We start from the raw sequence: 25,516 nt of genomic DNA, 5'->3' as shown, positions 1-25,516 counted from the left end.
GGCATAGAGAGAAGCCACTTGATGCTTCCGGTACAGACGGTTCTTTGCTAGCATGATAGCTTCGTCAATGACAGGAAGTTAGCAAGACTGTTTTTCCACCTAGAACGAGGCCTTCCAAATGGACACTTCCAGCTGTGCGTCGAGGAATCGAAACTAAAGGCAATTCTGTCTGGCGTTTCTGCTGGCATGCGGACTAGGTGGCCCAATCACCGAATCCGTGCAGCGAGCTGACCCGAGTTAGGTATCGGGTTGGTAAGTGACAGTAGTTGGGTGTTGGAGACGAAGTCACACCACTTAATCCCTTCGATTCGTCTGAGAAACTTGGTTTGGTTGAAACATGTCTATGGCGTTTCAGACCGAAACGGCAGCAGACCAGGTCTCGGCACAGTAGAGAAGAACTTGGTTGACGGTGGTGCTGTAAATACATATCTTTGTTCGGCGGGTAATGCCGGGCTTCGACCAGACGGAGTGACAGAGTTGGGCCATGATTGAGGCTTTCACGATACGAGACGGATTTTCAGCTTCGATCGATTCGCTGTCCGTGATGAAAGCAAAGACACGTAAACGATTTCACAATTTTGGTATGTCCTAATATGCTAAACACAGGTGAGTTCAAGCTTGCGTCTTTCAGGTCAATGATCAATTCTTAGTCTTTTGCTAGCTGATTTTCAGGCTCACTTTAGATGCTTCTCCCGACAACGTGGAAAGCGCTTCTTCAGGTTCAGCTGGACAGGTGCATACCAAAGCGATATCATCTGCAAAGTCGTAATCACTTAGGACTCGGTCGCCAAACTGCGGTCCAGAATGGAGACGATTTGTGGTTCAGTCCATAACGTAATCGATAACACCGTTAAAAAGTTCGGGAGCGGCAGCACATCCTTGTCTCACACCGGTACTTATTTCGAATACTGGGCTGCGACGACCTTTTATCTGGACGGAGCTCTTAGTATCTGTATGAGGGCCTTGAACAGACGGCAATATTTGTCCGGAAGTCCTTTTTGGAAGTCAGCCAGAGAGAGTAACGGCCAACTAAATCAAAGGCTGCTTTTGTAATATGAATTTTGAAGAAGTAAAGGAGCCAATACTTGGCTGTTATTTTAAATTAAATTATTTTAAATTAAAACTAATATTTACATAAAACGCGAATATTTAAATTAGAAATAGAAGTAGGTGGCATATAAAACTAAATTTATGAATCTGTTAGATAAGTTTGAAATGTAATGCTACTGAGAGGAGAGCAGTTTTTTTGTTTAATTTTAAACAAGAAGAAAAAACCCTAGTTTTAAGATGTCTTAATCGCTTTTCCATATCAAAACATCCGTTAAAACTTATATATCTGCTCAAAATTTATCATTTTTAACTTAGTTTAAAACTAGCTGAAAAGGTTAAAATTTATGTATCTATTTGATTACTTTGAGACATAAAGCTACTGAGAGGAGAGGAGGTATTTTTTTAAATAATAAAATAGAAAGAAACTTGGTTTTAAAATTTCTTAATAGCTTTCCCAAGTTAAAACATCCGTTGAAATTTATGTATAAGTTTAAAATTTATCATTTTTTTTATTTAGCTTAATATTAATTTAATTTGTTAATTTTTACTTGACAGTTTAAAATTTGTTGAAAAAATTAAAATTTATGTATCTGTTTGATAAATTTAAAATGTAAAGCGACTAAGAGGAGAGGAGACGGGATTAATTTCATTTAAAAAGAACAAAAAAAAGCCTAGTCATATCTTTCTCAGATTAAAACATCTGTTAAAATTTATGTATCTGTTTAAAATTTATTATCTTTTAATTCACTTTAATATTAATTTTATTTTTTTATTTTTTTTAAATGTACTTTAAAATTTGTTGAAAAAGTTAAAATTTATGTATCTGTTTGATAAATTTAAAATATAATGCCACTAAGAGGAGAGGAGACGGGATTAATTTCATTTGAAAAGAACAAAAAAGCCTAGTCATGTTAGTGATTAGTGTTAAGGTGTCTTAATCGCTTTTCCATATCAAAACATCCGTTAAAACTTATCTATCTGCTCAAAATTTATATATCTATTTAATTAGTTTGAGACGTTTAAAAACGTCCAAGTTTAAAAACGTTTAATGAAAAATCAAAATTTATCATATTTTTAAATTTAGCTCAATATTAATTTAATTTATCATAACTGGAAAGCTATAGTCATAGCTTTCTCAGATTAAAACATCCGTTAAAATTTATGTAGCCTATGTGTTTAAAATTTATTATCTTTTAATTCACTTTAATATTAGTTTTTTTTTAAATGTACTTTAAATTTCTTGAAAAAGTAAAAATTTATGTTTCTGTTTGATAAGTTTGAAATGTATTGCCACTGAGAAGAGAGGAGATGAGTTTTTTCATTAAAAATAGAAAAAAAAGCCTTGTCTCAAGACAATTTCTTAATTGCTTTCTTAGACTAAATTATCGTTAAAATTTTTGTTATAATTTACGCATCTGTTTAAAATTTGTTTAATATTTTTTAATTTAGTTTAATTTTAATTTTTTTTTTAATATAGTTTGAATTTATTGGAAAAGTTAAAATTTATTGGAAAGTTAAAAAATGATGTAAAACTAAACAATAAAATTGCCCTGAAATAAAATTCTACCAAGAAGAAATACGGGAATCTGAAACCCCGCATACAAAAGTAGTCTTTTTGCCCCCTTTTTTTAGGCCCAATATTAGAGAAAAGGGCCGCAATTTAAAGTTCTTTAATTTTTGTAACATAGACCTCAATTTCAAGTCCCTTATATATCCAATCTGTTATAGTACGTTTTACCAAAGAGGGCCTTAAGGTTTTTTTTTTGCTTTCAATTTCACTTGAGATCTTGTTACATATACTCTTTAATATATCTTTCAAAGCGACATTTTTAGTGAAATATCAGTCGCAGGCACGGTTATGGAGTCAAAGTTAAAGTAAATTTTTGCTCAACGGAGTCGGAGATGGCGCATTAAAAATGTCTGGAGTTGGAGTCGGTTATAACCTATAAAATCTGTTCAACAGAGCTTTAAAACAAGGCTTTGGAGTCAGAGTATTAGTAAATTTTTCGCTGAATGGAGTCGGTATATTGAAAATTTCTGGAGTCGGAGTCAGTTATAACTTATAGAATATAGTTAAATAGAGCTTTAAAAGAGGGCTATGGAGTCGGAGTTATAGTAATTTTTTGCTGAATGGAGCCGGAGTCGGTATATTGAAAATGTCTGGAGTCGGAGTCGTTTTTAACCTAAAAAATCGATTTAAATGGAGCTTAAAAAAAAAGCTCCCTGATCGTAGTATTAGTAAAATTTTCGCTGTATGGAGTCGGTATATTGAAAATGTCTGGAGTCGGAGTCCGTTATAACTTATAGCATATAGTTAAATAGAGCTTTAAAACAGGGCTATGGAGTCAGAGTTATAGTAAATTTTTGCTGAATGGAGTAGGAGATGTAGTCGGTATATTAGAAATGTTGGAGTCAGTTATAACCTAGAAAATATAGTTAAACGGAGTTTTAAAACAAGGCTCTGGAGCCGGAGTATTAGTAAATTTTTCGCTGAATGGATTCGGTATAATGAAAATGTCTGGAGTCAAGAGTCGGTAATAACTTATACAATATAGTTAAATAGAGCTTTAAAACAGGGCTAAGGAAGCGAAATTATAGTAAATTTTTGCTGAATGGAGTCGGAGATGGAGTCGGTAGATTAAAAGCTGGAGTCGTTATACTGTAAAGATTTAAGAAGGATGTGGATCTGGAGTATTAGTAAATTTTTCACTGAATGGATTCGGTATAATGAAAATGTCTGGAGTCGGAAATAAATTATAGAATATAGTTAAATAGAGCTTTAAAACAGGGCTCTGAGTTATAGTAAAATTTTGCTAAATCGAGTCGGTGTCGATACATTGTAAGTGTCTGGAGTTGGAGTCAGTTATAACTTTTAAAATCTAGTTAAATAAAACTTTAAAACAGGGCTATGGAGTCAGGGTAATAGTAAATGTTTGCTGAATGAATTTGGAGTTGGAGTCAGTATATTGAAAATGCCTAGAGTCGGCTATAACTTATATGATCTAGTTAAATAAAGCTTTAAAACAGGGCTGTGGATTCTGAGTTGTAGTAAATTTTTGCTGAATGGAGCCGGAGTTGGAGTCAGTATATTGAAAATTACCTGGAGTTGGTTATAACCTATAGAATATAGTTAAATGAAGCTCTAAAAGAGGGCTATGGAGTCGGAGTTGTATTAAATTTTTGCTAAATGGAGCTGGAGTTAGATTCGGTATATTGAAAATTACCTGGAGTCGGTTATAACCTATAGAATATAGTTAAATGAAGCTTTAAAACAGGCCTGGGGAGTCGGAGTTGTGGAGTCGAAATTATAGTAAATTTTGCTGAATGAAGTTGATATATTGAAAATATATCTGAAGTCGGTTGTAACCCATAGAATATAGTTAAATGAAGCTTTAAAACAGGGCTGTGGTGTCAGAAGTCGTGGAGTCAGAGTATTAGTAAATTTTTGCAAAATTGAGTTGGTATATTGAAAATTTCTGGAGTCAGTTATAACTTAATACCGAATCCACAGTCCTAGTCACAGGTTCCATAAGAATATAAAAAAAAAAACACTATTACAACTTACTGGAAGTAAAAGGACTGTTTCACTAAGCTCCACAGCAAATGAAACCCATTCCCTTTCTTGCACTTCTTTTATAAGTAGCTCATGAGACGCCAATAATTTGACAGCTTCCGTAAGCGACGCCTCGGCAGTCCCATAGCAACTGGCTTTAACTGAGGAGCCCCCGCTTTTTATATAGAGCTGGAGGCGGTTTTTTGGATTCCTTATGGACGGTATAGTTATAAAAATAAATGCAGTGCATGTAGCAAAAAAGGAATCCGATTTATCTGTGCTTGTTTTCCTTTCAGCTGTTTCAGATGTTAGTTGACAACAACGCTAAAAGAGAAAGGAAAGAAAATCTTAAAGAAAAAATACTTAAAGAAAATCAAAATTATTTGTTATTTTACCACCTCCGTTTTCTTAAGACAAATTTTAAAGTTCTTTTACAGAGGCACGAGACGGTCAATCATTCTAATCAAAAGCTTTCGTCAATCAATTGATTCAATTATGATTGACCGTCTAAGAACCTGTTTGACGCTTGAGTCAAGCGCTGACGGTGATTGATAGAAAGTTTGAATGACTCAAGCGGTTGATGAGCGTGATTGACCGTCTAGACTAGTTTTGTTCAAGTATTACGTCAGTCACGCGCCAACAATAATAGAATTGTAAGCTAAAATGCGGAAGCGTATCTGTGCAGCAAAATATGCAGCGCATCGGAAGCAAGCAAAAATGCGGAAGCGCAGCTGTACAGCGAAATGCGCAGCGCATCGTAAGTAACCAAAAATGCGGAAGCGCATCTGTGCAGCGAAATGCGCAGCGCACTTGAAGTAAGCAAATGTGCGGAAGCGTATCTGTGCAGCAAAATATGCAGCGCATCGGAAGCAAGCAAAAATGCGGAAGCGCGTATGTGCAGCGACATGTGCAGCGCATCGGAAGATGAAGCAAAAATGCAGAAGCGCACATGTGCAGCAAAATACGCAGCGCATCAGAAGTAAGTGCAGTGAAATGTACAGCGCATCGGAAGTAAGCAAAAATGCGGAAGCGCATCTGTGCAGTTAAATGCGCGGCGCATCGGAAGTAAGCAAAAATGCGGAAGCGCATCTGTGCAGCGAAATGTGCAGCGCATCGGAAGTAAGCAAAAATGCGGAAGCTCATCTGTGCAGCGCATCGGAAGTAAGCAGAAATGCGGAATCCCGTCTGTGCAGCAAATTTGAAGTAAGCAAAAATGTGGAGCGCGGGTTTATCTGTTCAGTAAGAGTTATACCGGGACCACCCTGAGTTATGGAAAGTTAAAAGTAGAGACCATTATAACCGAAATGAGAAAAGTACGGCATTTGAAAGGATATTGCGGGCAGTAAAGACATTGAAACCAGATTATAAAGTTTCCGGACTAAAAAAGAAAATTAATATTTTCGCTTGAGCACAACCAGAGTACATGCAAGAAAAGCCAAATCAGTGTTAGACTGCATTTCACACACGGTAGACACTTCACTACCCGACTCTGAACTGAAACTAAAAATCTGTCAGTGAGTTAAAATTAAACTTGAAATTAGCTTCGGTCAAGATTGAAGGATTGAACTGAAGATTGATTGAAGCATACATCAATCGATTGACGGAAGCTTTTGATCAAAATGATTGACCGTCTCGGGCCTCAAGAGAGTTTAAAAAAACCGCTTTTATATACCATGTCTGCTAAAGCGAAAAACAAAAAATACTTTACTTCATCGGGACAGTTATCGGCACATTTTTTGTTGTTGAAAAAATGAATTTATATTTTCAAATATCCAAATGGATGAAAAACAAACAGGGCCGCATCCAGTTTTTTGTTGGGAGAGGTATAGGATTATCAAATAAAAAAAATATTTGTCCAGGAGATTTTTCATCTACATTTTTAATATCAATTTACGAGTGAAAAATACTTATTTTGTTTTTTGGACGAAGTTTTTTTATCATGTTTATAGTCATAAAATCGCATATGTTTTCAAAGAAAACATATGCCTTAAGTCATGTTTAAGACGAAAGATGACAAAGATGAACGAGCTCCTCTCCTCTCAAATCTGTCATTGTATGTCAAATCTATGACAAAGATGACGAAAGATGACAAAGATGAACGAGCTCCTCTCCTCTCAAATCTGTCATTGTATGTCACTTCATACTAAGATGACAAAGTATTCTAAATATTCTAAACATTCTACTATAATAAATTCTAAATATAAATAAATATTATTCTAAACAATAAACAATTCTAAATATTCTATTTCAGCGTCATTAGCACTATCCACTTTATTGTCGTTACTGATCAAAAATAAAGATCCAGGGGAACCAATTAGGTGAGGGGGGGGGGGGTGATTGCCCCCTCTAAAATTTGAAAAATACCTTCTTATTTCTATTGCATAGCGATTTTCTATTTTATCACGGCTAACTAGTCGTTTTTTCCACCCCCCCCCCCGCCGACATTTTCGTGAATCCGTTCCACTGTTAGATATAGAAACGTTATTAGCAAATTAAGCAAACCGAATTACATACACTTTGATTTAATAAAGGAACTCCAAAACTAGACAAGTTAAAAATGAAACTTTTATGACATTATGGACTAAATTTTTCCCTGCATTTCCTTATTGGTAATCTTTTTATCCATCAAATTCGTGACTTTTTTTTCAGGTAAACTTGCAAATTTTAGATTTAAAACTTTACTATCAGTTATACAATAATAAAATAACCAAATATATAGTTTTTTTCTATAAAGAAGAAATTTTATTCTCAATAGGTAATATGTAAATTACCACTGGAGTTCAAATGGCTTAAATTAAAATTACTAATAGTTTCATTTTCGTTTGTTACAGTAATCAGGATCCACTTTAATGAATATTTAAAGCCTTTCGCAACAAGCCGTGTTTAAGCAACCAAAATCAAAGCAAGATACTTGTCCTTAAACACAAAGCTATAAATATTCTTTATTCAATAAACATTCTATATATTTAAATTAAATATATTCAACTAATAAGTCTAAAAAAAAAAATGACATAAAGAACAATCCCTGAACAAAGGATTACTTGCAAAATTAAGAGCCTTTCCCATAGGGATTGCGTGGGTTATTTCATCCCTGGAAGCATGTTTATTGGACATTTCGGCTAATCTGAGCCAAATCGCTATACAAACATTTTATCTGATGCGAAGGGGGTTAAAAGAATTGCAAGCACAAAAAAGGTAGGGAAGAGAGGATGGTTGTCTCCAACCACTTTCACTTTATAAAAAGAGCACAACAAATTTCAATTTCACATCGAATGTGCCCATTCCAAATTTTTAAGACTATCTCTTTAATACATAGCAGCCTGAAAAAAAATGGAGATACGTGACTCTTTACGAAGTTATTATTAGTGTGTTAGCTATAACCTCCTCACCTCAATTAACAGAACAAGGACATCTTCTAGCTCTGAGAAATCCCTTCTTAAGTCTACATAAGTGTCTAATTGAGCGTCAACATCCCAGTGAGTGGATATCTTCTTGATAACACCACAAACAAGGTTAGATACTTGTTTTTTGTCATCTTCGGGGCTAGTTGGTGTCAGTGAGTTGTAAGTGAAACGACAAATTTCCAGCACTGGTAAAAGGAAGAACAAGGGGATATCCCCTTTTTGGCTTATTGCTTTTACTAGACATTCCTTGGAGGCGGTGAAGCGGGCATAAGGCTTAGGAAACATCTCCAGAAAAGATAAAAAACTGTCCTAAAAAGATGAAAAACAGACAAAAATGAACATCTGTTAAATGCTACATAATTCACAAAAAAAAAAGTATAAAGTTGTCTAATGGTAGAAAGCACTTTTTTCTAGATTATGGTCCTAATAGAATAATTTTTTCCCCTCCCTTCCCCCAATGCAAATTTTAATGGCATTCTCTCGTCGTTATGCCTTTTTTGAAGGGGGGGGGTATCCAGTTTAACTCAAGCTAAGGGCTAACACAAGAATCTCTCCAAGCAACATAAGATGCAGAAAATCACTGCTCTAACTACAATTTAAGAAAGAAAAGACAATAACACAAAACTATCACATAAGTGGCAATTATGGATAGTAGAGAAGCCTCAAAGCCTCTTTAAATTCCCATAGATTTGCTTTATCTTGTTTCGAATTTTATTTAATAAAAGCGGCGGGCTAACTCAAGAATCTCTCGAAGCAGTAAAAGGTCCAGAAATTTACTGCAATAGTTAAAGTTTAAAAAATGAAAGATAATAACACAATAAATGCCACAAGCATGCCCATTTTGGGTAACAGAAAAGGATTAAGCCTTCTTAAATTCAGGGGCGTAATTTCGTTAAAATCCTGGGAGAGGGTGAGGTTGGAGACAGTTTTTCCAAGTCAAGTGAAAATAAATGGAAATCACCAAGTGGAAAATTAACTATGAGCCATATATTACGATAAAGGCAAAGGTATTTTAAAGAAAACTTATCTGTGTCTGTGGATGCTTGAATTATGTAGGCATATCTTAGTTTTGACAAAATTTTTTAAGACACGCAAATTACGTCCCTGCTTAAATTCCCATAGACTTACTTTGTCTGTTTTCAAATTTTGTTGACATGCATGCCCATTTTGGATAGCAAAAAAAAACAATTAAAGTATCTCAAAATTCCCATAGATCTACTGTATCTCCTTTTGAATTTGACTAAAAACAAGATTGTTTTGTTTAGAGTTGAAAAAGGCTTGAGTAGATTTCATTTCATATAGACTTTAAAAGGGTGAAATTTGCTTATTTTATATGATTTAAAAATGAATCAAAACTATTTTAGTGCTTTGATTAAGCCTAACAGGCGGGCATGTCAGCCATTGTCACTACTAGCCACTAACTATTTAAAGATTTGCTTCACATCCTCCAAAGAAACCAGAAGATAAGAGGGGGACTCTTATTACTGTCATTCAATCAAGAAGGATCGCTGCACAGGGTATCCTCAATGAATTTCAAGGTCATGACAACCGTTTTCCATAATATTCATTTAGTTTGCCCATTTAATGAATGTAAACCCTGAAATGGCTTTGAAATACTTTCAATTCCTGAAATATTTTTCAGGACGTCATAATATATTTTCATAATATAATATAATATATTCATAATATAATATAATATAAATATATTTTCAGGGCATCATAACGCGTCACATATGACTGGTACCGTGGACTCTTGTTTGTGTAGGAACAATCAATTAAAACAATCTTGTTTGTGTAGGAACAATCAATCAAAACAATCTTGTTTGTGTAGGAAAAATCAATCAAAACAATCTTGTTTGTGTAGGAAGAATAAATCAAAACAATCTTGTTTGTGTAGGAACAATCAATCAAAACAATCTTGTTTGTGTAGGAACAATCAATCAAAACAATCTTGTTTGTGTGGGAACAATCAATGAAAACAATCTTGTTTGTGTAGGAACAATCAATCAAAACAATCTTGTTTGTGTAGGAACAATCGAAGAAAAGATATCACTTTGAAAATACTTTATGAGCATAAAAAATCCAATTTGACGGGTTTCAAATTTCATTTGGACAGTGCCATCAGATTTAGATGGGGCTATTTAAACCAAGTCAAATGATGAATGGATAGATCTTATTTCACTTTCTGACAAAAGTTAGGTGCCAAAGAGTGAGAAAAATTACAAAAAAAGAAATTCAAGTTGATTTTTGATAATAAACAAAACAACTAGCAGCATCTACTATTACCCAGAAAACACTAAAGCACTAATATTTGACTTCCCTTTCTGACATAAACAATCTGCAACATCTACTTTCCCAGAAAAAAAACCCTATTGGGCTAACATAAATGGAAAATATCTGTCAAGAGTGTATCCAAGTTTTTTGGTACTTTCCCATTACGCGGACCTCTCGGGTTAATCACTATAGACAAGGCAATGATAAAACCCGTTTTTGACGTCTTAACTGTAATAGAGTAGGCAATGATAGCAAGGTTTTCATTGCATACACGATATTAAAGTGTGTTTTTTTTTTTGGGGGGGGGGGAAGGTACCTAGGTTAGGTTACATATTTAATATATGCAATGCTTTAACAGGGGTCAAAACCCCTACCCCCCCCTGGATACGGCCTTGTTATCAATTATGTTTATTTTCTTTAGCTCTTATTTGGGTAGTGGCGCAGTGGATTTGATCTCAGCTTGGTAACAGGGGACCAAGAGTTCTAACTCAGCTAACTCAACATACTGCAGGGCCCGGAAGCGTCCCCATTTTAATCCGAACAAGAAGAAGATGAAGACATTATTTAGGACTTTTTCTACTTTTACTTTACACAGAGTCGAATATATAAGAATTACTTTTGTCAGTAAAGAAACAAATGCATATTTTGTACATTCTTTTTTTACAAAGCCTTTTGTGTAGACTAGCTCAGCCAAGACTATCAGCCATGGGCGCCCATATGGGGGGGGGGGGGGGGGGGGGGGCCGCTGGCCCCCCTTGGCTGAATGATGTTGACTTATTTTTATATTTTTGTTCTGAGATTTCTATTATATAGCATTAAAAGTGCCAATTAGATGAGGTTTGCCCGCCCCCTGGAATTCAGCTTCTGGGCGCCCATGCTATCAGCCTCACAGCCCAAGACCTTAGCCCCTAACTATCATAATTGAGAAAAGAGTTAAAAAGAAATTTGTATGTAATACATGTATGTAATGCAAAAATTACATAGAAAAGAAACTAAGTACACACATTCTAAAAATTTTGTGACAATGTATTTTTATACGATATCTTTATATGTTTGCTATCTTAAATTCTTTTTAGTAGGAAATAAAACTTCAAGCAGCAACTGATAGCTACAATTTTTTTCAAATATACAAATTAAAGTTCCCCGATATTTTTCTAAACTATTTTTTATATGTAAAGCTTTATTTATTGATATTGCCTTTTTATAGTATTGCCAGAAAACTTTCTTTTTCCACTTTTGTATTTCAATAAACGTAAAAGAAAAAAAAAGTCTAGATTAAGGTTATTAGTTTGGCGATCAAAACATAACCTTTGAATTAACTGAGAATGAGGTTGCTCAAAAGTGATGTCCTTTTCTATCTTTTATTTTCTGAGTTTGTATATTTTTTTTTATCTGATTACCTTTCAGATTTAGCAGAATTTTTCAAGAGAAATTGCATACGGACCGTCTTGGTTACCCGACTGACTGCCCATATTTCAAACAGTAGGCTGTACGAAAAGTTTGGTCCAATTCCACTTTCTAGGGCTATAATGAGAGAAGTTTGAGATGACTAGGGCACTTTCTGCGGTGAAGGATGACAGATTGCCAATTTCAAATAGTAGGCTGTACGAAAAGTACAGCCTACAGTACTATTTCAAACAGTAGGCTGTACGAAAAGTGTGGTCCAATTCCACTTTCTAGGGCTATAGTGAGAGAAGTTTAAGATGACTAGGGCACGTTCTGCGGTGAAGGATGACAGATTGCCAACGGTTTTCCTTTTCGGCCATCCGTCTAGGTCTAAATGGAAAGCACCTCGTCGTCGGTCGGGGTGAAAGTATGCCATAAGGAAAGATTTTAGGGAAATGGGAACTTCCTGGGAGGGTTTGAACTGATTAAGATGGACGAGGCACGTGAGTTTCTGTGTTGGTCTCAGGAGGCTTCGTGCTTCGGTGAGTTGTTAGTAGTAAGAGTAAATTTCGTTTGGATATATAAACTTAGGCAACAATTGACGGTTCCACTCTTTGACCTGTTTTTATTAAAAAAAAAATAAATAAATGGGAAATTTATTAAAAAAACAATTAATTAAAAAATTAATACACTTCTACAGAGGGTCATTAAACTTTAATTTTGAATTTAGTGAGTGTGCGCATTAAATGCCGCCCATATTTTTTCAAACATTGTTTTTTATGTAAAAATGTCATGTTTCTTTTCGTCATCGCCTTTTTGTAATATTACCATTCTTTTTTTTAATCTCTATGTTTCATTGACAATAAAAATACAAGGTCTAAGCCATAGACCCTAAGTTAAGGCAATTAGTTTGACAATTAAAAAAAATACTCTTTGAACGAACCCAAAATGAGGTTGTTTAACAGTGATATCCTTTTTCTAAGTTTTTCTAAGTTAATCTTTATTTTCTAAGTTTATGTTTCTTTTATCTGAATATCTTTCAATTGTAATTACGAATTTAAGCAATAATTGACGGTTTATACTTTTGAATGTGTTTATACTTTGAATATATATTTGCATTTTTTTGGAAATATATATTATGTATATATTTGGAAATAGAAATCTAGATGACAATTGACGGCCGCATTGTTTGACATGATTTATTCGAAAAAAAAAATCTTTGAAGCAAACTTTAATTTTGATTTTTTTTTTTTTTTACTCTGTATTATATTTCATTAACAATAATAAAAATAATAGAAGGTCATTAGCCAAGGTAAGTAGTTTGACAATCGAAAAAGTACTCTTAGAGATAAGGGTATCAACAGTAAAGTCTTTTTCTATTTTTTTTTTTTTTAATTTTACATCTCTTCTTTTTGAATGGTATGTTCTCATTTGTAAATAGAAACTCAAACTAAAATTGAGTGTCATATTCTGTGACTTGTTTTATTTGAGAAAAAACTTTTCTTAAAGCGAATTTTAATTTTGAATTTTTTTTTTTCCATTTTTTTTTCTACTTTAAGCAGGGACATGAAACTAAATATTTTGAATTTTCTAAATGAACACATAAACACATAAACACTTATGATAAACTTTATTTCATTAAACACATATTCTGCATTACAAAGATATTGAACTAAGTTTACAGCAAGCATTTAGTTTTGCAGTACTTTTTACATACAAAAATTAGGTGAGCGGATAAAAGTGCCAGAAGGGCCAGAAGCCTGCTTATAAACATTAAACAATAAGATTATTTATTTTAAAACCCAAAAGATAAAAATTGTGAATAATAGCGGAGTAACAAAAAAGAAGAAAAGATACAGAACAACAATAGACAAATAAAATAAATCACAAAAAAAGGTTGGGCAAGCCCATATCCAGGAGGGGGGGGGGAATAGTGGGTTTTAACCCTGTCCCCAGAATTTTTGTCCGACGTAAAAACGTAACAAAAATGCATATAAACATGTTTTGATGCGTTTTTTGAATTTTTTTTTTGCCCCCCCCCCTTCCAAGAAATCCTGGACACGGCACTTAGTAAGGGCTACTAAAAAACTCCTCGGGTCACAAGGGAATACGGTATTATATTCCCTACTGCTGTCATTGGCAGATGTATTGAAGTATATTGAAGCATAGATGAAATATAGTATAGTATAGATTGAAATATAGATATATGAAGATAATACAAATATGAAATAATATAAAAAATATAATAGAAATAATAGGAATAGATAATAGACATATGAAGTATAGATTGAAATATAGATGTATTGAAGTATATGAACCAATGGACATCCATGGTGTTCCATTTTAAAAATGTAAATGTATCGCGTTTTATTTGTGTAGTTTTAGTACTTGCATTATGTTTTGAATTTCAGTTTTGCTTTATTTGTGTTTTTCCGTCTTTCTCTTTTTTAATATTATGCTCTGAATGGCATTGTATTTACGATGGGTCATAAATAAATTTAATCCAGTATAAAAGAAAGACACTAGCGAAAATGGAAGAAAAATATACGACGGTGCAACGGGTACTCACTGCAGTCAGGTTTTCGGTAACGGTGCTGGTGCTCTTTGAAATCTATAATCGGGGTAACACTTTACAATTTGGAATTCCAATAAATAAAATAGATGGAACGGCAGCATCTCTCTTTATACAATGAGCTCCCCATGCGTTTAGAAACTGCATTTTTTTAAAAGTCTGACGAATAATAATAATAATAATAATAATAAAAAAAAAAAAAAAAAAAAAAAAAAAAAAATCCGGGGAATGAACCTCAGAAAAAAAAAACCGTTTTTTTCTCTTGGATAGAGCAACCAAGAATACTTTGTAGTAAACATAAATTAATTTTTTTTTTAACTTTACATTTTTGGGTCTCGGGGGAGGCGAGAAAAGTAGGTAGTGAATGAATATTTACCCCTAGTTTTCTTCCATCTGTATTATTGACTTATGATTTATTAACAGAATACGATCGGTACCTATGGGATTATCTATCCCTATCCTATCATATTATCTACATTACTTGATTGACTGATGAGGTACTTGGTCATATCCGGGTACAAATGAACTGACTTTAATTGCACCCTAAAGGGTAAATGCATCTTCACACCCCTCGCACGACACAGTTTGAGAAGGCGCCCAACTCGGGTGTCGGAGTACAGAATTTTAGCTGTACAGCGTCCCATAAGCCAGATTAAACTTTGTTGAGGCCTGAGTAAAACAAGCATCCTTGGACAGCTTATCTGATAGCTTCTTAAACGACAGAATCTGAGAAAGTATCCAGCCCGACCCGCGTACCGAAGAACCGACTTTAGTTGTACTATTTGCAATAAGCAGCTAATCCCATAGCTTTTCGAACTTCTCTCGAATTAAACAGAACAGCATGGCCACAAGATGAATGTAAGTTACAGGAGTAACAATTCATTAAAATGTATGGGAGAGGAAGGACAAGGTTTTATTTTCATTAATGAAAAAAAAAATGGTTTTTATTCATGAAAAACTTTTAATGAAAAAATATTTAATGAAAAATTTTATTAATAAAAAATTAATGAAAAATATTAATGAAAAAAGAAGAAGAAAAAAGTACAAAAAAATGGTTTTCAAAATCTCGGGGGGTTTAGTTTTTTCTTCTGCTTTTTGGAACAAAAGCACAAACAGATATTTCGAAGAATATGGGAGAGGAAACACAAATTGGAGAAGCAATATTAATTCCTAGCGACTTAAAATACGAAACGTAAGAGCAAGGGCCTATCTGAATAAATATAGATATTTGCTCAGGGAGTGGGGGAGAGGGGTTACAAAAAAACTTTAAAAAACATAGTTTATAAGCATTTTTCTTACGTTTTTATGAGTCAGACAAAAATTTCGGGGGAGGAGGGTCAAAACAGGACCCCCTCCCCTGGTACAGCCTTGCGTGAAAGATACACGCGAGGAGATCAACTGACGTTACAAGCAATTTAGAAAAAAGAGAGAATTTAGAAAAAGTCTTACCAACGATAACAAAGTCCAAAAATTCTCTGTTTCGTGCAACATTTTGGTAAGAAGAGAAAGAAGAACATTTATCTCTGTTGTGGCTAAGGGCTTCTTCGTTAGCTGTAGGCGGGACTTAAGTCCACCAATAATTTCCCCAATAATGACATCTAAATCCTTTGTCTATAAAAATGAAATAATTAATTCTAAGAACATACTGGCTAAACTTGAATGTAGAAAACGAAACCTAGAACAAACAAACGAGAAAAAAATTAGCCAGCAAAAACACTCTGCACCGAGAACCGGTCGTCCTAAATATTTGCATTATTCATTGGTTTTTAGCTTTGAATATATATATAGATGGCAATAGTTGCTGATGAGCCTTGGTGGTAGCACATCCAGTTTTTTTATTTTTTACCATCAGGAAAAAAAGAACTTCCCAAAAGCATCATACCCTTTCATCATACTGTAAAAACGAAACTTGAAACTAATAAACGAGGAAAAATTATAGCAAATGAAAATTTTCGCACCAATAACATCTCCAGGGGGGCGCCCCCCTATAGATTTTTCCTGGCGCCATCATTTTTTTTACGTTTTTTTACTCTAATTTTAAATAGACTTGACAATTTGGTCAATTATTGGCATCCTTTTTACATTGCCCCCCCCCCCCATATTTTGCTTTAGACCCCCCTTTGAACGGCTCGGCCCAAATATTTGCATTATTTACTGGTTTTTAGCTGAAATTTTTCGTCGTTTATTTGTTCTTCCTTTTTTTCTCAAATTCTTAGCTATAAATTAGAACGTATAAGTAATTACTTAAAAAATTAATTAATTAAGTTAGTTAATTAGTAGATAGTTCAATCAACATATATCGTTCTATTTATTACTAGAGTATTCACTATAGGATGGAAGGTTGCAAAAATTAGTGGTGTCAATTCAACAAAATTTAGGGGGATACAAAATGTGTTTTTCAAATCTAAGGGGAGGGGGGGTAAATTTGTCATTTTTTTCAAAATATTCAATGAAAATACCAGAAAAATCCCTTTCAAATGAAAATACAGATGAAATAAAACAGATTTTCCAAAATCTAGGGGAGGGAGGGGGGGGGGGGAGTAAAAACTTCTAGAGAAGCCACTTGCCCTCTCCTCACCACTGCCAAAAACTGTACTTCCTCGTGCCCCTGCTGGGGTAAAAGAAAAGAAGGGCGTTATCGTATCCAATGGGAAGTGGTCAGAAGAAAAGATTTAAACGAAGCAGGAACTTTATGGGAGGGGATACAGGAAAAAACTCAGAGGAGACTAGGGTGCAGGAGGAATTTTGGCCTCAGGTGGGTTGGTGATTGGACAGGTTGTAGTGATATTATAAATTTCAAAAGTTTGGTAAGGTCATATTAAAAATTTAGCAGAGACATGTTCGCAGAGCAAAAAAAAAGAATACATTAATGACAGAATAATGCGTGAATAATTCGATGTCAATGGTTAGGAGGCCGAGTTGTTCCATTTAATTTTTATTGTTTTTGAACCTCGGTTCAAAGTATTGGCATATGATAATATTTTCTATTGCGAAAACCCCAAAGGAGCCATGATTAAGGCAATGAAATTTTTTTTAAAACTATATATCTATTGAAACATATAAACAACAAAATACGCATTCCTCACAATTAGTTTATATGACTTGGTATCTATGATAACTTACTAATTATGGATAACTTGCAAATTAACTTAAAAACATAATTAATATTTAACTAATTGTGGGATGAACTTTAGTAAACCCAAAATAAATAGCGTTTTTTTTTTTCTTGAAATAAGTAAAATCATAAACGTAAGAATTAATTGTAAACACCTAAAATTTAAAAATACGATCATTATCAATACGCGGGAGAATTTTGTGGGAAAGAGAGGAATTTTCCACGGGGAAGAACTTAACGGGGGAATCTTCCGCGGGGGAAGTTTCCATAGAGGGCGAGTCTTCCACAAGCTGGAATTTGCCACAGGTAGGTTTTCCTTGAATTTATTTTCTTTTAGGATTGCAGCGATGCACGACGGGTCAAATAAGGTATCAAATAAATTTGGGAAGCGATGATGATGAATATAATGATACTATGGACTCACGAAAACTAATTCGCCAATGGTGTTTATTTTGTTTAAGTCCAGATTAAGATTTTTTTTTTTTTTTTTTTTTTTTTTTTTTTTTTTTTTTTTATCGGATCAACCTATTTTGCGACCCCCCTAATAAAAAAAATTCTGGATCCACCCCTGCGCGTGGACATGTTAAAGGTAATTGTGTGGGGTAAATTGTTACTGAGATTGAATTATGTACAGAATGTTTCTGTAGGGAGGGGGATCTTTCTGTGGAGGTGGAGCCAGATTTCCCGGTATTATTTAAAAAACGATCAGAAATTAAATGAAAAAAAAAATTTCTTCAACTGAAAGTAAGAAACATTATTAAAACTTAAAACAAACAGAAATTGTTATGTATATGTGGAGGGTTCCCCCCTCCTCAACACCTTACTCTTTATGCTGAAGGTTGAAAATTGTCCTAATTCTTTATCAACGACTCCTAAAACACAAGGGTTGTTTAATTGGAACAATCAGAAGTTTTTTGTTGAAGTACTAAAAACTGTAGCGTGAAGAGCAAGGTGTTGACGAGGGGCTTATTCACCCCTCTCGGGGAGAAAAAAAGATTAACATGTTTCAAAAAGGTCGTGGTAACGAAGCAAATAGTTCGTGGTAACAAACTGTAAGTAAGGAATGACCCATCTCAATAGTAACCGAAACTCTAAAAAACAGAATTTTGATACCAATAGATACATCAAAAGAATCAGATTTTTGCTGATTTCAAATATATAAGTTGCATCAAGTTTAGTCTTACCATTAAAAGTTACGCGCCTGAGAAAATTTGCCTTATTTTCGAAAAAAGTGGGAAACACCCCCTAAATGTCATAGAAAATAAAAGGAGAGTCGTGAAAAAGTTCTAGGGCTTAAGGTTTTACATTTGTATGATTTTTATCTTGTTATTTTTCAAACAGTTCGTGGTAATGAACTGTAAGTAAGGGTCGACCCGGCTCAATAGTAACCGAAACTCTAAAAACACGGAATTTTGATACTAATAGATACATCAGAAGAATCAAATTTTTATGATGATTTCAAATATGTAAGTTTCACGAAGTTTAGGTTCACCCATCAACAGTTACGCGCCTGAGAAAATTTGTCTTATTTTCAAAAAAAGGGAAAACAACCCCTAAAAGTCATAGAACTTAAATGAAAATCACAACAGCAGATCCAGCGTATTAGATAACCCTACTATAGAGGTTTCAAGCTCATATCTGCGAAAATGTGGAATGTTTTATTTTTTACCAGACGAAAGATCACGGATGCGTGTTTATTTATTTATTTATTTTTATTCCCAGGGGTGGTCGTATTGATCCAGTAGTCCTAGAATATCGTGAGAGGGCTCATTCGAACGGAAATTAATAGCTCTAGTGCCCTTTTTAAGCTACCAAAAAAATTGGAGGGCAACTTGGCCCCCTCCCACGCACAATTTTTTCCCGAAATCACCCAATCAAAATTTTGAGATAGCCATTTTGTTCAGTATAGTCGACAATTTAATTATTATGTCTTTGAGGAAGACTTAATCCCCCATAGTTCCGGGGGGTTGGGCTGCGAGTTATAAACTTTGCCCATTGTTTACATATACGAGCTAGTATTGATTATTGGGAAGTATACAGGCATTTTCAGGAGAAATTTTTTCTAGTGGAGGGTCGGGGTCGGAGTAGAGGTTACAGGGGAGGACCTTTCCATGGAGGATATTTCCTTGGGGGAAGGGACATTTCTATGAAGGGGGTTACACATATTTAGTTACACATATTTATAAGTAGTAGGTTAAATATGTCACTGAGTTATATATTTCTGTATATAACTTATATGCCTAGTCAGTGAGTTACACATATTTATAAGCAGTAGGCTAAATATATCACTCAGTTATATATTTCTGTATATAACTTATATAGGCCTAGTCAGTGAGCTACACATATTTTAAGTAGTATGCTAAATTTGTAACTCAGTTATATATTTCTGTATATAACTTATATGCCTAGTCAGTCAGTTACACATATTTATAAGTAGTAGGCTAAATGTGTCACTGAGTTATATATTTATGTATATAACTTATATGCCTAGTCAGTGAGTTACACATATTTATAAGGAGTAGGCTAAATAAGTCACTCAGTTATATATTTTTGTATATAACTTATATAGGCCTAGTCAGTGAGTTATACATATTTTAAGTAGTAGGCTAAATTTGTCACTGAGTTTTATATTTCTTTATATAGCTTAGATTTGCATATTCAGTGAGTAAAACATAATCGATCTTATTAGTTTATTATAGACCCTGATCTGTATTAATCTTAATGAAACTCGTACTCATCTAATGATATAGAATTCGAGATATAGTAATAATTATAAACAATTAATTCACTAATGTGCGTCTGGACATAACTTATATTGGAATTGTCAGTGAGTTACAAATATTTATAAAAAGTAGGATAAATTTGTCACTCAGTAATATATTTCTGTCTATAACTTAGATAGGCCTAGTCAGTGAGTTACACATATTTATAAGTAGTAGGCTAAATTTGTCACTGAGTTATATATTTCTGTATATAATTTATATAGGCCTAGTCAGTGAGTTACACATATTTCAAGTAGTTTCAAGTAGTAGGCTAAATATGTCACTAAGTTTTATATTTCTGTATATAACATATATACCTAGTCAGTCAGTTACACATATTTATAAGTAGTAGGCTAAATATGTCACTCAGTTATATATTTCTGTATATAACATATATAGGCCTAGTCTGTAAGTTACACATATTTATAAGTAGTAGGTTTAATGCGTCACTGAGTTGTATATTTCTGTATATAACTAATATAGGCCTAGTCAGTGAGTTATGTATATTTATAAGTAGTAGGTTAAATATGTCACTGAGTTATTGCCTTTGCAAAAAAAAGTGATCCGTTTATCTGGCCTCCCCCAGGCCATTCAGCATGTCCCCAGGTGGCGATAGGGGAACGCTCTACAGATATGTAGGGTACCTCCATAGGAGGCATGGACCAAGGGGGACCTTGTTCCTGGGGGTCCATGCTAGAATCTGGGGTACCCAGGCCCTGTGCATAAATACCGGTGGAGGAGGACGAAGGCCCCTCAAAGGTACAATCAAAAGGGCCCACTTATTTATCCACAAGTTCCAAGAGTCGAACATCTTCTCCCAGCACTGGGTTAAATTGCATGGTGATGCAGAACACCATCGCGGGAGGATCCTCTATAGGAGGACAACTGTGGCAGGGCGTAAGATCCAGATCTATGGACAACGGCCTCTGCAAAGGGCTACCTCGACCTTTTAGGGGTACCTGCAAGACTAGGGACCTTGCGGTCAACTCTATTCCCACTTGAGGAGTGACGTCCCTAGAGTAAATTATAGCAAAGTGAATGACGCAGCATTCGCACGGGATTCTGATTAATGGATAATTCTTCTGGGCTTGGTCTGTCTTGACGGGCGTCTTCGGGTTGAAAAACCTATTCCTAGCTGATCTATCTATTACGGGTTGCCTCCCCGTGGTAGCATAATATTTGTAGGCATGAATATATAATGAGTCGGAGGAAATAGGATTGAGATTGTCTGTGAAGAATTTCGACTCTTGTTGATAGACGAGCATCACCAAGCGCTGAAAACCATGGTGTGACCAAGATGTGCCCAGGATTTCACAAAGCCTCCATTCTCGGAGGTCGCAGGGACTTCTTGCTGTCCGGTTCTAAGCCGGCTTAAGCACTTCGGTGTAGACTTGAGAAGATATGTGATCCCCGTCCTGCACTGGTATCCGGGACAATTGCTTTTCCTGAGGCGAAAAAAATTTCAATGATTTAAAGAACATGAAAATTGGAACTTGGAATGTTACAACATTAAAAAATGACTATCGTATCGACATTTTGACTGACGAATTCAGACGATTCGAACTGGATCTATTAGGAATTTCAGAAACTCATATCCCAGGGGTAGGAAGCATGAAATTAGGTGATATAGAATTTGTTTACTCAGGCAGGAAGGATGGGTTACATAGACAGGGAGTAGGGCTCATGATGAATAAGGAAGCTGCTAAGTCTGGTTTAGGCTGGGAAGGAATTAATAATGGAATACTAATTGCTCATTTTATGACTAGAAAGTTCAAGGTATCAGTTATAGTAGTATACGCCCCTGTAGAACCGACTGATGGAGATACTAGTGACTCAGATGAATTCTACTTACAGTTACAGGAGCAAATAGACAAGGTCCCAGGTAGAAATATGATGTTATTGATGGGAGATTTTAACGCCAAGGGTGGTAGAAATATGGATAGATGGTATCCCAGCTTAGGTAAATTTGGTGTAGGAAAAGAAAACAGTAATGAATACAGACTTTTGCAATTTTGTAGGTATAACAATCTAGTTATAACCAATACGGTGTTTGGTCATAAAATGGCTCATAAGCTAAAATGGTATTCACGTGATGGTAAGACAGCAAACCTTATTGATTATGTTATAGTAAACCGAAGACTGGCAGGATCAATACAAGATACAAGGGTATATAGGAGTGCTGTTATTGATGTTAAAAGTAAAGATCACCATCTAGTAGTGTCAAGGGTTAATTTAAAGCTGAAATATCGGAAGGGTAATTACCTCCCGGGAAGTTATGATGTTAGTAGACTCTAGGATGAGAATTTGAGAGAAACTTTCTAGGAACAGTTGAATACTAAACTTGAGAGTTTAAAATTTGATAATGTGGAAGATGGTTGGAATAATTTTAGAAAAATAATTTGTGAAGTTTATTAGGGAAGAAAGCTAGAACTGCAGCTAAGAATATTAGTGAAAAAGCTTTAAGTTTAATAGAAAGGAGAAAGGACTTGTACAAGAATTATCTGAGTGATAGATAACATTAAAACAAAAGAAATGTAAATAAAGTGGAGAAATCATTGAAATATGAACTAAGGAGGTGTGAAGTGGAGGCCATTGATAAAATTGCCGAGGATTTAGAAGATGCAGCTAGACTGCATAATAGTAAAATATTGTACTGGCACGTTAACAAATTGAGAGGTAGTAGTCAATCCGGACTTGTCCCAGTTAAAGATAGGAATGGGGTGGCAATTAGTGATAAGACAAAAGCTAAAGCGAGATGGGCCGAACATTTTGAGCATTTGCTTAACCGAGATAGAGTTGCTGGAAAAAATATAGAGGAAAATGAAAAAGTTTGTGATACCTTGAATGTGAAGGACGATTTGTTTTGTGAGGAGGAATTAGAAACAGTACTAAAAGGATTAAAGAATAATAAGGCTCCAGGTGCTGATAGGGTAGTAAATGACTTTCTTAAATATGGTGGCTCTTAGGTTAGAAATAAGTTATAGGAGATTATGAATATGATTTTTGAAAAATGGGAAGTACCTAACGATTTTAGGAAAACCTTAATTAAGCCACTTTATAAGAAAGGTGATAAAAGTGAGTGTGGTAGTTATCGAGGCACTAGTCTGGTCTCTGTAGGTAGCAAATTGCTTAGTAATATGATACTTTTAAGACTGAGAGATGCCGTAGACAAAGTTTTAAGAGAAGAGCAGTGCGGTTTTAGAAAAGGTAGAGGATGTGTTGACCAAATTTTCACTCTTAGGTTAATAATTGAGAAGTGCCTAAGTCTTCAAACACCTTTGGTCCTCAATTTTATAGATTATGAGCAAGCGTTCGATTCTGTTGATAGAGGAGCTTTAGTAAAGGTTTTATCCTTCTATGGTATACCAGAAAAATACATTAAAGTAATTAGTGCTATGTACGAGAATAACACTGCTACAGTTAAGCTAGGAAATGAGGTTAGCAGCTGGTTTTGTATTAAATCAGGAGTTAAGCAGGGATGTGTTCTATCCCCCTTTATATAGATTATTTTGATGGACTTTGTTTTAAGGAGCACAGGAAAGGCAATGGGAGACCACGGAATCAAATGGGGAGGAAAAAGTCTCCTGGACTTAGATTATGCTGATGATTTAAGCATCCTAGATGAGAGTGTGAGCAAAATGAATGAAGTTTTAGAGGTTTTGCGAGTTCAGGGTGCTAGTATTGGTTTGAAAATTAATGTTAGGAAGACCAAGTCACTAAGGCTAGGAATAAGTGAAGATGAAAAGGTGACGTTTGGTAATGAAAAGATTTATAAGGTGGGCAGTTTCACTTACCTTTGTAGTATTATTAGTAAAGATTGTGGTAGCAGTGAATATTTTAAAAATAGAATAGCAAAGGCTCAGTGTGTTTTTTCACAATAAAAAAAAGTCTGTAAGAATAGGAAGATAATTCTGCAAACCAAGATTAGAATATTAGAAGCTACAGTGATGACAGTGGTCAAATATGGCTTTGAAGCATGGACGCTCAGAAAATCTTATGAAGATTTGCTAGATGTTTTACAGAGAAATTGCTTAAGGATTGTTCTGGTTACCCGGCTGACTGACATCATTTCAACCAATCTGATATAAGAAAAATGTGGTTCAATACCGCTTTCTAGGTCTATAATGAAAGAAACGTTGAGGTGGTTAGGGCATGTTGTTCGGATGAGGGATGACAGATTGCCGAAGATTGTTCTTTTCGGCCAACCATCTAGGGTTAAACGGAAAGCAGGTCGTCCCCGTCTGGGTTGGGAGGACGTCATAAAGAAAGATTTAAAGGAAATTGGAACTTCGTGGGCGGGTGTAAAAAGGGAGGCTTTGAATAGATTGGGGTGGAGGAGGAGCGTGCGTAGCTGTGTTGGCCTCAGGCGGCTTGGTGCTGCGATGAGTTGTTAGTAGTAGTAGTAGTAGATTAAGAATGTAAAAAAGGAAGAGAAAGAGAAAGAATTTTAAAAAGGAAGAGAAAGGAAGAGAAAGAAAGGACAAAAGCCACAGACTTACATTATGATATTTGATCACATATACAATCCACGCCTCTGACATTTGAACAAATTTTTTTATATCCAATGAGTAGGAGATCCCCTTCCACGCCAACGAAAGAACCTTGCGCCGCTGGCTTTTTTGTACACCGGATTGAGCCAGCTTATTTCCAAGAGCAAGGTAGATTCTATCAATAGGATATCCTAAAACAAAAAACACAGCACTAAAATACAAAAACGTAATCTTTTTTTCATCTTCAAAGGTGAATGAAAGGTCGCTTTTAAAGCAAAAGAAACAACATTCTAGCGTTGTGTCTCCACCATAGGGATGCCACCAGGTAAGGAAAAAATCGCAAGATTTTAGTGATTTTGGGGTTGATTTAGTGATTTTCTTCAATAATCTAGTGATTTATGAGCTGATTTAGTGATTTTTTTTGTTTAGGCAATATAATGAATAATTAGAAATCGTGATAAACCCCTAGGGGTGGCAACCCTCCTTTAGCATAATGGACTAATAATACTAATAAGGATTTTATTTATATAAATAAACAAACGCATCAACCGCCAGAAACGAGCTTGTTTGGGCTAAGCCCCTTTTAAGAAAAACCTAATAATTACATTGCTATGATCTGAAAAAAAACAAGCAAGAAGAAGGAGAAGAATATATGAAAAATGAAAATAAAGTGGCTCAGACTTTATAGAAGAAGGAAAAGAATACATGGAAAATGAAAACAACGTGTTTCGGCCTTGATAGAAGAAGGAGAAGAATATATGAAAAATGAAAATAAAGTGGCTCAGACTTTATAGAAGAAGGAGAAGAATACATGGAAAATGAAAATAACGTGTTTCGGCCTTGATAGAAGAAGGAGAAGAATATATGAAAAATGAAAATAAAGTGGTTCGGCCTTGATAGAAGAAGCAGA

At 34.8% G+C, this 25,516-nt stretch overlaps 1 protein-coding gene across 2 annotated transcripts in view; it reads right to left on the bottom strand.

Moving 5' to 3' along the window:
- LOC148941878 (VPS35 endosomal protein-sorting factor-like) overlaps positions 1-25,516 on the bottom strand; it is an 86,344-nt gene that overhangs the window by 9,083 nt on the left and 51,745 nt on the right. The window contains exons 7-10 of one of the 2 annotated variants that reach the window (XM_089102844.1): positions 24,616-24,797; positions 15,689-15,850; positions 7,993-8,316; positions 4,616-4,927 (exon numbers count right to left, since the gene is read on the bottom strand). In XM_089102844.1, coding sequence (XP_088958970.1) covers positions 4,616-4,927; positions 7,993-8,316; positions 15,689-15,850; positions 24,616-24,797 — 980 coding nt within the window. The remainder of the gene's footprint in view (positions 1-4,615; positions 4,928-7,992; positions 8,317-15,688; positions 15,851-24,615; positions 24,798-25,516) is intronic. The other variant, XM_089102845.1, reaches the window with a different exon arrangement.

The sequence above is a fragment of the Artemia sp. Qi Xiang Cuo genome, chromosome 17 (assembly GCF_049724085.1).
Source record: "Artemia sp. Qi Xiang Cuo chromosome 17, ASM4972408v1, whole genome shotgun sequence".
Lineage (NCBI taxonomy): Eukaryota > Metazoa > Arthropoda > Branchiopoda > Anostraca > Artemiidae > Artemia > Artemia sp. Qi Xiang Cuo.
The sequence above is the reverse complement of the archived record's forward strand: the minus strand, read 5'-3'. Positions and strand labels throughout refer to the sequence as shown.